The 16800-nt window shown below is 45.8% G+C and overlaps 2 protein-coding genes across 5 annotated transcripts in view; one reads left to right on the top strand and one right to left on the bottom strand.

Moving 5' to 3' along the window:
* Nucleotides 1-16800, top strand: part of cenpp (centromere protein P) — a 44912-nt gene that overhangs the window by 14361 nt on the left and 13751 nt on the right. The window lies entirely within an intron of this gene.
* On the bottom strand, nt 10584-15497 carry aspn (asporin (LRR class 1)). Its single transcript, XM_030374014.1, has 8 exons — nt 15319-15497; nt 12714-13001; nt 12427-12539; nt 12107-12320; nt 11901-12011; nt 11536-11629; nt 11284-11422; nt 10584-11117 (listed from the first exon to the last, which is right to left on the bottom strand). Exons 2-8 carry the CDS (start codon nt 12976-12978, stop codon nt 10914-10916), a joined length of 1140 nt encoding a protein of 379 aa, XP_030229874.1. The 5' UTR covers nt 12979-13001; nt 15319-15497; the 3' UTR covers nt 10584-10913.

The following is a 16800-nucleotide window of genomic DNA, read 5'->3' as shown; positions in this document are numbered from 1 at the left end:
CTACCATACAGCACAGACTGTTAACCCTTCACTCCCTGCACCCCTACCATACAGCACAGACTGTTAACCCTTCACTCCCTGAACCCCAACCATACATCACAGACTGTTAACCCTTCACTCCCTGCACCCCTACCATACAGCACAGACTGTTAACCCTTCACTCCCTGCACCCCTACCATACAGCACAGACTGTTAACCCTTCACTCCCTGAACCCCTACCATACAGCACAGACTGTTAACCCTTCACTCCCTGCACCCCAACCATACAGCACAGACTGTTAACCCTTCACTCCCTGCACCCCTACCATACAGCACAGACTGTTAACCCTTCACTCCCTGCTGCCCCACCATACAGCACAGACTGTTAACCCTTCACTCCCTGCTGCCCCACCATACAGCACAAACTGTTAACCCTTCACTCCCTGAACCCCAACCATACAGCACAGACTGTTAACCCTTCACTCCCTGCACCCCAACCATACATCACCGACTGTTAACCCTTCACTCCCTGCACCCCTACCATACAGCACAGACTGTTAACCCTTCACTCCCTGCTGCCCCACCATACTGTACAACCATACAGCCCAAACCCAAACGGACATAAAACTAGGCAGGACTTGGAAGTTCTTAATCCTCAAACTACCTTCAAAACATAAAGGCTCTCGCAGTAGACCTCCATTGGAGGATCATATAAGGTAATCTTTATTGTAAGCAGCCGTGGTCGAATAAAATATCTACTTTCAGGACCTCCTCATGAACATCTGTGTAAATGTAGCAGCAAAACACATGAGATAGGAACCATGTGAGGGACCTACCAGGAGATCAGTGTCTACCAGAAGATCAGAGGGGGTCCACAACAGTATTCATCCCATGTAGCCTACGCCAGACTGGGCCTCATGACTGGGGCATTATGCCTGAGGCCTTACAGGTGTGGTAACAATTATGAACACCTTCAAACTTTTCCTTCCCTGGGAAGAGGGCCAGAGCCTGGAGAATGTTTTTACTGTGGCTAATGATCTGTGCCAGGGTCTGTTTGACTGTCAGGATGGCGTTCCATGGGCTCTGACGGGCGGTTCAGACTGGATTACAGCAGACACCCACCCACAAGCTGACCACTCACAATTATCTCTTCCACTTCAGTCTCTGAGAAAGAGCTGGCTGCGAACTCACAGAGGAGAAAACTCAATAAACACATGAGCTCATGGTCATAAGGGGTCCCTGGTAGACAGGCTCAGCAGAAACATACTAGAACTCTGGCCATGAGAGCCCCTGGGAGCAAGGCTCTGTAAAACAGACTAGTGCACTGGCATACTAATGCTCGGGTCATGAGGGCCCCTGGGAGCCAGTAAAACATACTAGTACTCTGGTGATGAGGGCCTCTGGGAGCCAGTAAAACATACTACTACTCTGGTGATGAGGGCCCCTGGGAGCCAGTAAAACCTACTAGTACTCTGGTCATGAGGGCCCCTGAGAGCCAGTAAAACCTACTAGTACTCTGGTCATGAGGGCCTCTGGGAGCCAGTAAAACATACTAGCACTCTGGTGATGAGGGCCCCTGGGAGCCAGGCTTAGTTAACTGACAGCAGGTGCGAAGTAAGTGACTCATCCAGCTTCTGAAGCGCAACACAACGCTGCCAGTGTTCTGTGTTCTTCCCGTTTGGACACCTTCAAGCAGCTATAAATAATGTAGGCATATGCTGGACTGCTGGACCATTCCTTAAAGCTAGGCTAGGCATTTTTGGAAAAAATAAAAAATATCTACCCAAAATAAATCTTTTACTTTATTTAGTTTGGCAGAGCATTTGATTTATTGATTGATTCTTGCCAAGATTTTTTTCTAAAATAATTGCATACCCTAACCTTGACAGTCTTTTGTATTTAACGGTTCTATTTAGTTCTTTAATCTTTCAAGAGGCGCCTTTAAACCATGAGGTGGTAGAGGAACGTTTTGTAAACAATATAACAAAGACATTACTATCCTAATATTTGTAATAACAAAAAGGTGATGTGCAATCATGTGATAAGAGAATGTCCTCATTTAGTGCCGTTAATCTATTACATTAGTAAACAATATGAGTCATGTTGGATGGTTATATGTCCGTCTCTTGCAAATATCTTCCAGTGTGATGATGTGCCGCAGTAGGTCTGATGGTGTACCTCAATAGGTCTGATGGTGTACCTCAGTATGTCTGATGGTGTACCTCAATAGGTCTGATGGTGTACCTCAGTAGGTCTCTGTGATGGTGTACCTCAGTAGGTCTCTGTGGTGGTGAACCTCAATATGTCTGATGGTGTACCTCAGTAGGTCTCTGTGATGGTGTACCTCAGTAGGTCTGATTGTGTACCTCAGTAGGTCTCTGTGATGGTGCACTCAGTAGGTCTCTGTGATGGTGTACCTCAGTAGGTCTGATGGTGTACCTCATTAGGTCTGATGGTGTACCTCAGTAGGTCTGATGGTGTACCTCAGTAGGTCTCTGTGATGGTGTACCTCAGTTGGTCTGATGGTGTACCTCAGTAGGTCTGATGGTGTACCTCAGTAGGTCTGATGGTGTACCTCAGTAGGTCTCTGTGATGGTGTACCTCAGTAGGTCTGATGGTGTACCTCAATAGGTCTGATGGTGTACCTCAGTAGGTCTGATGGTGTACCTCAGTAGGTCTGATGGTGTACCTCAGTAGGTCTGATGGTGTACCTCATTAGGTCTGATGGTGTACCTCAGTAGGTCTGATGGTGTACCTCAGTAGGTCTGATGGTGTACCTCAGTAGGTCTCTGTGATGGTGTACCTCAGTAGGTCTCTGTGATGGTGTACCTCAGTAGGTCTGATGGTGTACCTCAGTAGGTCTCTGTGATGGTGCACTCAGTAGGTCTCTGTGATGGTGTACCTCAGTAGGTCTGATGGTGTGCCTCAATAGGTCTGATGGTGTACCTCAATAGGTCTGATGGTGTACCTCAGTAGGTCTCTGTGATGGTGTACCTCAGTAGGTCTAATGGTGTACCTCAATAGGTCTGATGGTGTACCTCAGTAGGTCTGATGGTGTACCTCAGTAGGTCTCTGTGATGGTGTACCTCAGTAGGTCTGATGGTGTACCTCAGTAGGTCTCTGTGATGGTGTACCTCAGTAGGTCTCTCTGATGGTGTACCTCAGTAGGTCTCTGTGATGGTGTACCTCAGTAGGTCTCTGTGATGGTGTACCTCAGTAGGTCTCTCTGATGGTGTACCTCAGTAGGTCTCTGTGATGGTGTACCTCAGTAGGTCTCTGTGATGGTGTACCTCAGTAGGTCTGATGGTGTACCTCATTAGGTCTGATGGTGTACCTCAGTAGGTCTGATGGTGTACCTCAGTAGGTCTCTGTGATGGTGTAACTCAGTAGGTCTCTGTGATGGTGCACTCAGTAGGTCTCTGTGATGGTGTTCCTCAATAGGTCTGATGGTGTACCTCAGTAGGTCTCTGTGATGGTGTACCTCAGTAGGTCTGATGGTGTACCACATTAGGTCTGATGGTGTACCTCAGTAGGTCTGATGGTGTACCTCAGTAGGTCTCTCTGATAGTGTACCTCAGTAGGTCTCTGTGATGGTGTACCTCAGTAGGTCTGATGGTGTACCTCAGTAGGTCTGATGGTGTACCTCAATAGGTCTGATGGTGTACCTCAGTAGGTCTGCTGGTGTACCTCAGTAGGTCTCTGTGATGGTGTACCTCAGTAGGTCTGATGGTGTTCCTCAGTAGGTCTGATGGTGTACCTCAGTAGGTCTCTGTGATGGTGTACCTCAGTAGGTCTCTGTGATGGTGTACCTCAGTAGATCTCTGTGATGGTGTACCTCAGTAGGTCTCTGTGATGTTGTGCCTCAGTAGGTCTGATGGTGTACCTCAGTAGGTCTGATGGTGTACCTCAGTAGGTCTCTCTGATGGTGTACCTCAGTAGGTCTCTGTGATGGTGTACCTCAGTAGGTCTGATGGTGTACCTCAGTAGGTCTGATGGTGTACCTCAATAGGTCTGATGGTGTACCTCAGTAGGTCTGCTGGTGTACCTCAGTAGGTCTCTGTGATGGTGTACCTCAGTAGGTCTGATGGTGTACCTCAGTAGGTCTGATGGTGTACCTCAGTAGGTCTCTGTGATGGTGTACCTCAGTAGGTCTCTGTGATGGTGTACCTCAGTAGATCTCTGTGATGGTGTACCTCAGTAGGTCTCTGTGATGTTGTGCCTCAGTAGGTCTGATGGTGTACCTCAGTAGGTCTGATGGTGTACCTCAGTAGGTCTCTCTGATGGTGTACCTCAGTAGGTCTCTGTGATGGTGTACCTCAGTAGGTCTCTGTGATGGTGTACCTCAGTAGGTCTGATGGTGTACCTCATTAGGTCTGATGGTGTACCTCAGTAGGTCTGATGGTGTACCTCAGTAGGTCTCTGTGATGGTGTAACTCAGTAGGTCTCTGTGATGGTGCACTCAGTAGGTCTCTGTGATGGTGTACCTCAATGGGTCTGATGGTGTACCTCAGTAGGTCTCTGTGATGGTGTACCTCAGTAGGTCTGATGGTGTACCTCAGTAGGTCTCTGTGATGGTGTACCTCAGTAGGTCTCTGTGATAGTGTACCTCAGTAGGTCTCTGTGATAGTGTACCTCAGTAGGTCTCTCTGATAGTGTACCTCAGTAGGTCTCTCTGATGGTGTACCTCAGTAGGTCTCTGTGATGGTGTACCTCAGTAGGTCTCTCTGATAGTGTACCTCAGTAGGTCTCTGTGATAGTGTACCTCAGGAGGTCTCTGTGATGGTGTACCTCAGTAGGTCTCTCTGATAGTGTACCTCAGTAGGTCTCTGTGATAGTGTACCTCAGGAGGTCTCTGTGATGGTGTACCTCAGTAGCTCTCTCTGATAGTGTACCTCAGTAGGTCTCTGTGTTATTGTACTGTCCTCAGGGTTCAGTGAAGCGATTGTTTTTCCACATGGAGCTGTGAGAGGAGGAATTCAGTCCCAGAGCAGAGGAGAGGAGGAGGAGTGTGAGAAGCAGGAGAAGCAGGAACCTCTGGTAGCAGAAACTGCTCTGTTCACTTCCACCAGAACTATTAGTTAATAATGAATAATACAATTATATACAGTACAAAATGTTGATAAGAGAAAACCCAATAATGTGTCTGGATCTTTTCATGCTTCTGTACTGTGCTGGCTATCTGACAATGGGGCCATGCCAGCCGCCTCCTGCTGTTTCTCTGAGCCCAGTTCAGGTCAACACTGCCACGCCGCAAACACACCGTGCTTCCACAGGTCCTCTATAGAGCTGTCCGCGCCTCAGGTCATCAATCATATCTATAGTGTACTATGGCTGTCGTCTGGTACCTAAAAGATAGTCTAATCTGTTGTATGCTAACAGTGCTACCACATGTAACGACTTGAGTGCTGTGATGTTGACATTTGGAACCATATGGAGCACATTAGTGAGCAACTCCCGCGTTGCCAAATACTTCTGCCTTGGCCCAAAAGCACAGAGTTGGAGACTGTTGTCTCCTGCCTATAGGTTTTTTTATTTGTGGACGACAGCTTTCTGCATTGAGCTGCTCGTCTGTAGCTGTTTCTCCTACCCCTTTGCTTTCATTCCTATTCTGTTTATTTCTCTCTTTCTCTGTTACTGTCGCTCCTACTCTTATACTATCTCCCCCTCTCTGTTATTGTCTCTCCAATCCTGTCTCTCCTCTGCTACTGTCTCTCCTTCTCTGTTAATGTAGGTCTCACCTACTCTGTTACTGTCTCTTTTACTTTGTTTTCTGTTCACCCACTCTATTATTGTCTCTGCTAATCGCTGTTACTGTACGCCTGTGTTACTGTAGTTCTGTCCCAGTCTGGGTTACTGTAGGCCTGTGTTACTGTAGGTCTGTCCCGGTCTGGGTTACTGTCCCCTGTATCTCAATGTCTGTACAGACGGGCCGTTTCTAGGAAGCTCCCATGGTAAACTCATTAGGTGTTTAATAGGACTGTGGTCTGGAATTTTCCCTCTGTACCTCCACAACCATCCACATGCTTACACATTCTCCCTCTCGCCCTCTTTCTCCCCCTCTCTCTCCCTCTGCTTCCCTCTCTCTCTCAGTTCTGATGCATAGTGTGGCAGCCTAAGCCTTTCTCGCTGCTTTTCCACATGTTGTGATTCTCCCTGGAATCCGCAGCTTTCAGCGCCTGATCCAAGTTTTCCTGGGGACAAAACTCCCCCATCTCTCATTTATCAGAGTCCAAAGAAGAAGTGAAGTTTCTCAAGGAGCAAACGGGAACAAAACACAGGCTTACGTAACAATGAGACCCCCTGAAACAACATGCTATCCAGGTGGATGTTTGTTTTCTCGGGGTCCCCTTCCTGCCCGGACTCTACGCCCTGATCCCTTGGGGGCCCTGGACTCTAGAGGGTCTCCAGATGTTCTGGTCTCTGGGGGGGTCCTCAGTAGGTCTCCGTGAGGGTCTGATCACGAGGGGTCTTCTCTGTAGGTGGTCTGTTTCCAGGCGATGCTGTCTCTAAGGGCTCCGGTCTCTAGAGGGTGTCTAGGGGGTCCAGACTCTTGGGGTCTAGTCTCTGCTGTGTGTGTGCTTGTGCTTGTGCGAAGGAGAGAGACGTGGCTGAGAGATTCTAGCCAACCAGCAGATGTGTTCCATGTGTTCTGAGAGAAAGCAAAGGGGAGGGGGGAGCAGTACAAAGCCCCCCTGCTCCTCATCCATGTTATATTATAACAGCAATGCTAGCTGCTGACCTTTAGCATCTAGCTCCATCTACTGCTAGAGCTGCTAACATTTAGCCTTTGGTCCATCTACTGTTAACACCTAGCTCCATCTGCTGTTAGAGCTGCTAAACTTTAACACTTAGCTCCATCTACTGGTAGAGCAGCTAACTGTTATCACCTAGCTCCACAGGTAGAGCTGCTAACTGTTAACACCTAGCTCCATCTAGTGGTAGAGATGCTAACTGTTAACACCTAGCTCCATCTACTGGTAAAGATGCTAACTGTTAACACCTAGCTCCATCTACTGGTAGAGATGCTAACTGTTAACACCTAGCTCCATCTACTGGTAGAGATGCTAACTGTTAACACCTAGCTCCATCTACTGGTAGAGATGCTAACTGTTAACACCTAGCTCCGTTTACTGGTAGAGATGCTTACCTTTAACACCTAGCTCCATTTACTGGCATAGATGCTAACCTTTAGTACCTAGCTCTGTCTACTGATAGAGCTGCGAACCTTAAGTGCATAGCCCCATCTACTGGTAGAGCTGCAAACCGTAAACAAATATCTCTGTCTACTGTTTGAGCTGCTAACCTTCAGCATCTAGCTCCATATACTGGTAGAGCTGCTAACCTTAAGTGCATAGCTCCATCTACTGGCAGAGCTGCTAACCTTAAGTGCATAGCTCCATTTACTGGCAGAGCTGCTAACCTTTAGACCCTAGCTCCATCTTATGGTAGAGCTGCTAACCTTTAGGACCTATCTTAATATATTGGGAGAGCTGCTAAACTTTGGCACATAGTTCCATCTACTGGCAGAGCTGCTAACCTTTAGCCCCTAGCATAAGATACTTGTAGAGCGGCTAACATTGCACTGTTTGCCATCTACTAGTAGAGCTAACCATTTTAGTCTTAATAGTTAATACTGCTATTTTGCCAGCCCCAGACTCATCCTTTATAAAGAAAACACAGCAGATAACAACAAGTGTTTATTGAGCAACATAATAAATACGCTAGCACCATTTGTGAGGATAGTATCACCAAATAAGCAGACCTTATATATCACAACACCAAAAGAAGCTACAGCTCTTTCTTCATCCTTGGAATAGAATCCTGAATGGAGATGGTCTGGCATGAAAAAAGAGTATAGTTGATGAAGCTAAAATTCAAGCATTTCATGGCCATTAAGTACTTGATCTCTAATGCCCATATGACAAATTAACTTTAAGAAATTAGAATGATACATATGTCCTGAAATGCCTTGCTGTGTTGAGCTGGAAACGCTTCATACTGATTATCTAGTATCATCTAGAATGATCCAGTATTATCTCGTACCATTGCTCAGTCTGACTCTGATCTGTGAATCCGAGAATAAGAGTTGAACTTGAACCTAACATGAGACTATGCATGTTCCTCTTCCCCTCCTTTCTACGGTAAAATTGTCTAATCTCTGCGATAGACTAACAGCGTGTCTCCAGATTTTTATATTTCTCCTTCAAAGTCACAAACCAACAGTTCGCCAGTCCAAAGTTAATGAACGTCTCAATCTTTAGAACATGTATACAATGCTATTAAGCTCTGCTGGATGGTTTCCTGGCAAAATAGTTATTACAAGTTTCCACTGTGATCTCGGTGTTAGATAAGCTATTATTAGTTTAATAATGTATCATTTGGAGAAATCTGAGTGTTCTTTGGTATCTCAGAACATGGCCAACAGAGCTCTCCAATTGAAACATGTATTTACAAAGATCCCCAAAAACAATTTGGAGGTACAGTCAGACCTGCTTGACCTGTTGCTCTTTACACATTGATATGATGGAAAGCCTCTAAATAGAGCCATGACACAATGCCACTAAAGTGCAGGTTTGAAGATGAATGTTTGCTAGTTTTAAGTGTTTCTCAAATCTGGACATTGTTGATATGAAGCTACTGGTCTTATTGTTCAGTTTGAGCAGCTCTATGGGTTTATTTGACAAGCCTATGAGTCATGGCCTAGCTCCAACCACTCCATGGCCAGCTCCTACCCACACAACTATTGCCAACCCCAATCCCGGTATTGCTCCACCCACTCTATTCCTATCTCCAGCCAATCCAAGCCTATCTCCACTAGGGCTGCAACAACGAATCGATAAAATCGATAAAATTCGATTACTAAATGCGTTGGCAACGAATTTGGTCGTCGATTCGTTGTGTCGCGCGATTAATAAGTTACTCGTAGGCGCAGCACTGTTTACAGCCAGCCGCCGACAGGTTGGTTCATGGTTCATGCACGCCCACAGCGAGCTTTAGTGTGAGCGACCACAGCTTGTATTTTGGTCGTATCTTAACACTGGACTGTAGGCCTACATAGAAGTGTTGTACCTTCACTGTCTTTGGCTTAAAAAAACTCCTTCAACTCAGTATAGTCCAGCCGAAAACTGTCAGCTGCTGCTGCTGCAGACGTTGTGCAGACGGGCTCGGAGTCGGCAACGCGTGCATCAACAGTCATTCAAAGCAGCGGTAGTAATCACACAACCGGACGGTGTAGAAAGTCCCGTCAGTTAAAAACAGTAATGCAGTTTTTAAATCCATGTTAAAATCGGCAGGATATAGAGCTAGTTAGCTTAAAAAAAAGTGTCAAATGTGATGTGTTCAGGTCGGCTCAGTAATATGATTGATGCGTTCAAATGCAACAGAAAAAAAATAATAATAATTGAGATTTTGGTGAAAACTTGTTTTCACAGTAATATAAAATAGATAGTAAAGATAGAATTATGACCTGTTTAATGTCCTATCTTGAACTATCATCATCTTATCAGCAATTAAAGCAATATTACAAGTTCTATTTTAAGGAGTCTCGAAAATGGTATCAATAGGTTTGACCGGTTAACCATGGACATCCCTTATATACTTAAGCAATAGATCACGCCAGGCTGTGGTATGTGCTCATTATACCACTGTTAAGGGGCGTTGTCCGGCCCCGACGCGCAGCGGAGGGCCGGCGACCCCCTTCACAGTGGTATAATGAGCACATGCCACTGACTGAAGTGATCTATTGCTTTTATACAACGGTTACTGTTATGGCGAAACGAAAGTCATAGACACACTACATTTAAAAAGAAACCAAGAAAGTCAAAGTAGCCGTTTTATTAAAGACTACCAAAAAGTAGTCCCTCCTGGCTGCCTTCAAAATGCACGACGGTCGCTATCCAACACACTTTAGCGTCCCTCCGAGAGAACGGTTGTAACGGTTTCCACTTCAAGGCGCAGAGTGATACTTTCACAAAATGATCGGGCGTCATAGCAGTTATGTATACGGTCATTATACAACAGTTGGGAACCAATCAGATCGCTGGATTTAGGTCCCCCGTTGTATAAATATATCATATATCATACATTGTATGTTTTTTTTGTGTTATGTTTTTTTAATTGTTTTATTATTTAATATTACTTTTAATAGTTTTGGGACGTTGGCGCAATAACCTGGTGTTTTTACACTTCAGTCTGCACTGTGAATTTGAAGTAATGTTCCGTTTTTTTTATCCGATTCATCGATTAATCGAAAAAATAATCGACAGATGAATCGATTATTCAAATAATCGTTAGTTGCAGCCCTAATCTCCACCCACTCTAAATTGGGTATAGGAGATGACCTGAACGTAAGGGGTGTGATTCTGTGTCCTGGTTCTGATGGTAGCTGTGGTCAGGTCAGCCAGTTTGGATCATAATGTTGGAAGTTCCGCATGTGGTTACATGCCTTCAATAAGATTACATATGCATTAGATGCAGATTACAGTCCAGGAAGTGAGCAAGTATAACACGGAACACAGAAGAACAGTGACATAATAAGAGGATGGCCTAAAACGGAACACATGCATGGACTTTTTTTTAAACCTAATAATAGAAATTATGGTTAATATATTTACATTATGTACGTTTATTCTAAATAGTTCAACATACACCCTGTATAACTACTAAATGTGCTGTGTATGTTTGTTAGCATGGCTCCATCTGATCCTCCAGCCTCGTCTTTTGTCGGGCCGAGGTACCTGTAAAGCAGCGTTTCTTAAACTTTGGGCCCAAAATGGGTGGCGATCCATCTGGAGGTGGGTCTGACAAGGCCTGGAAAACTGAGCACACCAGAATGGGTGATCCTTTCCAAACTTTCCACTCTTTTTTGGGTCCCGGGATGAGAAGGTTTAAGAGCCCCTGCTGTTCAGGCCGGGTGGAGCTCACCAGGTCGGCCTCTACTTCCTCCTCCTGAAGTTGCCCAGCTGCACTACCCTGCCTCCACTGACACAACGGAAGGCGGCCGGCTGCACGTTCCAGTACTTGAAGGGGTTAGCAAACAGACTGATGCCCGTGTACTTCTTCTTCTTACTGCCCAGGCTGACGGGGCAGAAGTCATTGACGCCCACACTGCTGATTTTGTTGGCATGGAGGTAAACCACCTGGGAACCCACAGGGACATGTACTGTCATGGTCATTTCTACTTGGTTTATAAAGGTTTTATGTTAACATGCTATGCAGAGAGAGCTCTAATAGGAACCAAATAGGAATCCCCCATTACTGGCAGCTGCATAAGCCACATGGAGGTATCTTCAGTAAAGATCTGACCTGGAGGTTGCGCAGCGAGCCGAGCTCTGCTGGGACCTTCTTCAGCTTGTTGTTGTCCAGGCAGATCTCCCGGATTTTGGGGATGAGAGCCAGACTGCCGTTCTCCACGGATTTGATCTGGTTAAAACTCAGGCCCAGTCTGAAAGAGAGTCCCCCAGAAAGAGAAGACGACATAAAGTAGTTCAGTGGACATGTTGTTTCACTTAAAAATCGCGAATTGTTTCGGGATATAGCATGGGGATGTTTTCTCACTTCTGCAGTTCTCCGTATCTGATGAAGTCTTCTATTTCCACCTTGGAGATCTTATTGTAGTCCAGACTCAGCTCTGTGATGGATGCGGGCAAGTCTGGGGGACCACACATCACATTAAGCCTCGAACAAATCTGTATATTTTAGATCCCATCTCATTCACTTTTCACTTACTTAAAGAATAGGTTTCCCCCTATACTGACCGTTAAATCATATGTTAACTTTTGTGACTTGTGTGGTTCAAACGCATAAAAACAATTGCTCATCAGGGTCTGTCTGTAGACAAGGCACTGGTGTGTGTGTGTGAGTATGTGTTGTTCGTAGGATGTGTGTGTGTGTGTGTGTGTGTCTGTACAGAAGGAGCATACCTTTTGGCACAGCGGTGAGTTTGGCCTCTGCCATCCCAATGTAAAGGCTGGACATGCCATCGAACGCTCCAAGGGCGATCCCACTGTTAGCAAGTGGGTTAGCACTCATCTCTGTGGGCATAACACACACAGTGGTCAACACAGAGCCAGTAGCTCCAGTGATGCAGTGGTAGGTGTGTATCGCTGTGTGGTGTCCAGCCTATTACCGAGGACGTTCAGGTTCCTCAGGCCTTTGAAGGCCTCCTTCTGGATGGTGTTGATGCGGTTCCCATGGAAACGTAGCTCCAGGATGTTGCGGGGCAGGTTGGCGGGGATCTCCGTCAGCAGGTTGTAGGACAGGTAGAGCAGCTTCAGGTGATCCATGTTCTTGAAGGCTTTGGGGTGGATCTTGGTGATCTTGTTGTTGATCAGGAACAGGGCCTGGCGGTGGCGTTGGACGGGACAGTTGCGACACAGCTGTTATGCTTTCATATCCCTTCCAAACAGGCACTGTACGATACTGATGTCAGACAGGACATGGCCTTACATAGAGCTTGTGGATGCCTTTGAAGGCGTTCTCGCCGACGTCGGTGATGTCGTTGTTCTGGAGGTCGATCATGACGGTGTCCTCAGGGATCTTCCCAGGGATGGCGATCAGGCCTGTAAGCATGACTCCACGTTAAATGCATTTCATTCATCGTTTAGACGCAAATTATAAGTTCACAAACCAATAATTATGTTACATGTCCCCTGAGCGATGAGCCAAGCTATAGATACTAATGATGTTCTCTGAGAGACGTTGAACAGAGTGGTTCACGTGTTGCGTGAACTCACCCTGATCAGAGCACTGCACCACCCTTGGCCAACACTGGCACCCAGCTGGGCAGTCTTCAACCTCCTCTTCCTCTTCTTCCGACTCTTCCTCCCCCTCCTCCTCCTCCTTCGACTCTTCATCCTCGTCATCGATATCATTATCGTTGTCGTCGCCGGCATCAGCCATCATCATATCATAGTTTCTGAGGAACTCCTGGACATTGATTGGCTGGTAGGGTTTAGCATTTCCGAGAGCCAGTAGGCATAGCAACAAGAACAGCTTCATGGTGGAGTTGATGGGAGACCTCTCTGTAAGGGTGAAGGGAGAGGATTAAAGATGGCTTCAGTACCAAAAAGTAAAAGGACCAAACTGTGATGTCATCACTTTGAACCAATGGAAAGGGACCAGACCATGATGTCATCACCGTGAACCAATAGAAAGGGACCAGACCATGATGTCATCACTTTGAACCAATAGAAAGAGGACCACACCATGATGTAAAGAGACAACAGGGCATTGTAAACCAGGTTGTTAGTCATTGAGGACAAGGTAGTAGTTATGGTAAACCAGGTTGTTAGTCATGGTAAACCAGGTTGTTTATTCATGGTAAACCAGGTGGTTTGACATAGTAATCCAGGCAAGGTTGTTTGACATTGTAAACCAAGTTGTTTGACACAGTAAACCAGGTTGTTAGTCATGGTCAACCAGATTACTAAACCAGGTTGTTAGTCATGGTCAACCAGATTACTATACCAGGTTGTTAGCGGTGTGTTGCTACCCCCACAGGAAGCTCCACATTCATCCAGCAGAGTTTCCATCCAGGAGTGGGATGATTCAGTGGAAACCCCTCTCTACCGCCAACACTAATGTTTCTGTTCCTCATTCTTGCCATGCGGGACAACTCGCTGTGGTCGCGTGACTCTGGACGGCTCCTCAGTCAGCCCACAGCTATGTGGTGGTCCAGTACCCTCCACAGCACATACCAGCCAGCCCCTCTCCCTGTTCAGCCTGCAGCTCAACCCTCTAAACCCTCTCCCTGTTCACCCTGTATCTAAACCCTCTCCCTGTTCAGCCTGCAGCTCAACCCTCTCCCTGTTCAGCCTGCAGCTCAACCCTCTCCCTGTTCAGCCTGTATCTAAACCCTCTCCCTGTTCAGCCTGTAACTAAACCCTCTCCCTGTTCAGCCTGCAGCTCAACCCTCTCCCTGTTCAGCCTGTATCTAAACCCTCTCCCTGTTCAGCCTGTAACTAAACCCTTTCCCTGTACAGCCTGTATCTAAACCCTGTTCCTGTCCACCCAGGATCTAAACCCTGTTCCTGTCCACCCTGTATCTAAACCCTGTTCCTGTCCACCCTGTATCTAAACCCTGTTCCTGTCCACCCAGGATCTAAACCCTGTTCCTGTCCACCCTGTATCTAAACCCTGTTCCTGTCCACCCTGTATCTAAACCCTGTTCCTGGCCAACCTGTATCTAAACTATATAAACCCTCTCCCTGTCCACATTGTATTGAAACAATCTAAACCCTGTTCCTGTTCACCATGTATCTAAACTATCTAAACCCTCTCCCTGTTCACCCTGTAGCTCAACCCTCTGAACCTTGTCCCTGTCCACCCTGTATCTAAACTATCTAAACCCTCTCCCTGTCCACCATGTATTGAAACGCTGTAAACCCTGTTCCTGTTCACCATGTATCGTAACATCTTAGGTCACTCTACAATGTGTTAATACAATCTCTAAAACTAGTAATACTACAGCTTAATGGAATACTATTCAAGCTCTACTCAAGCTGAAACAATTATTCATCAAGTAGATTAAAAAACCTAAACTCAAAAATCCATAATACAAAATGATAAATACTAATATAAGCATAAGTCAAACGGAAATAGTGCAAAAGTACTACAATACCTCTACCGAGTCTACACTTAGTGCATCTAATCGTTTTAGTCTCTGTGTCTGGAGTACTACTCTGTGTTTATCCAGTACTTCTGTTTGTTATTGTAGTACTATGCGTGTACCTGGGGGCTCGTCTGTCTGCAGCCCTCAGAGTGCACTTCCTCCAGCCGTGTAACCTGAGTGCTGCTCACCTCTGGTAACTCGGCTGAGGAGCTCTGCAGGGCTCTGAGGAGACCGCTAGGGGTTTGAAACAAGGCTTTCACCACTGAAAATCTTCTAATTAGAAGATAGTTCTGATAAAAGGCAAAATAATCCTAAATGAGTCTACATAAATAAAGGACATTGAGATTGCACTTAAGTTAATAAACTCTTGAAAGTTATGTTTTCATTTGTTCATTTGTAAAAACCATTTGTCCCCTTAAATCTAAAAAATAATTTGTAAGCAAGAAAGATCACCTGAGGAGCATATCCTTCCGGTATCATCAGTTGCTAAAGTATTTGTTGTAATAAGACACACTGGAAGGTGTGTAACATCAAGAGAAAGTCTAAAGTCTTTCTACAGAGTACAGTAAGGTGTATATCGAGAGAATATCCTACCTGCGTCACAAGGCAGTAAAGTCTTTCTACAATGTAAAGCAAGGTGTGTATCCAGAGCATATTCTACCTGTATCACAAGGCAGTAAAGTCTTTCTACAGTGTAAAGGAAGGTATGTATCAAGAGCATATCCTACCTGCATCACCAGGGGGTCTGTGGATCTGACGGTCTGTATTCTGGAGGGGTTATGGGCATCTCCTCTCAACATCAGCTGTGTCCTGGTGTTCACACAGAAGATCTCACTCTGGTCCACTCACCCCTCCCTGAAACCAGACCCTTGCCTCTGCTGGGACCACCTCATCAGGATAAAATGCTGCCGTCTGGGCTCATTGCACTGCTTTTCACTGAGCATTGTTGACGACCATGTGCTTCTAATCAACGGCTTTGAACTGGTGCCAGAGTAGTTAGCTGGAGAGGTCTGTAAACAGAACATACTGTATGGCCTGTCGCCATCATAAACATGATAGCTTAACTTGAATGGCTTAACAGCTGCTCCTCAATGAACGCCTGTCCTGTCAGCACTCAGTGGGGTTTACATCCTTTCAGTTCGTTTTTTTTGTTGAAAAAATTAAATGTTATTTCATAGTTTTGTTTTTTTTTCCTAGTGAGAAACGTTTCATTGATTTAAAACGTTGGCTGCCATACACAGTGTCCCACAGATCCTATCCAATGGTTGATGTGTTTGTATCCATCGGGGCAAAACACAGGTTAGTGGTAGAGTTTAGCATCAGAAGATAGGTTAGTAGCAGCAGAGCTGAAGTAGAGTCAGATAACCTCCTGATATTTAGGCTTAGGGTTTCCCATTCCTTCCAAGAAGGGAAATGTTAGTTCATTGCCCCCCGTTTGGGCTTTGTTGCTGCATGACACTCTTCACTTTTTCCAGCCATGGCTGATATTTTCTGCTGAGGACAGCAGGAAGCTGATAAATGTGCTCTGGCTTGGCTCGCAGACAAACCAACATGGTGGAGGGTCTGGGCTGTGGTATCAATAGGGCTTAGGTCTCGGGGTTCTCATATTTTCCAAACTATCATCGGTCTGGCTATAGGATCAGTCTTTCACTGCTGCACAGAACAGATCCATATGCATAAGAACCTTCTGTAGGTGCTTCACAGGATCCAGCCCTGAGAGATAACCACACATAACAGCCATCTAGATGTTTAGAACAGGACATCCAGATGATGGTTGGTTACTTGTAGAGGTGCCTGTTTTTTTAACAGATCAAGCTAGATTTTAGAACAGGACCTCAGGATGATGCTTACTTCTAGAGTGGACTTACTAACCAGACACTTTGTCTTTTTTTTTAACCAGATCATTCTAGATGTTTAGAACAGGACCTCCACATGATGGTTACTTGTAGAGTAGACTTACTAACCAGACACTTTGACTATTTTACCAGATCATGCTAGATGTTTAGTATAGGACCTCCACATGATTGTTACCTGGGGAGAAGACTGCCTTGCCATATCCCAGACTTACCAAACCCTTACCCAGATGGGTGTTTACTAGATCAGACCGGGTCCCCCATGTCCTGTAGAACCCAGTACAGGAGGGACAGTGAACAGCCAACAGCGCTGTAACTAATGAATGGAAACTGGCGAGTGGACGTTAATTCACAACT

Source organism: Gadus morhua, chromosome 13 (assembly GCF_902167405.1).
Source record: "Gadus morhua chromosome 13, gadMor3.0, whole genome shotgun sequence".
Lineage (NCBI taxonomy): Eukaryota > Metazoa > Chordata > Actinopteri > Gadiformes > Gadidae > Gadus > Gadus morhua.
Note: the sequence above shows the minus strand (reverse complement) of the source record. Positions and strands in the feature narration are given on the sequence as shown.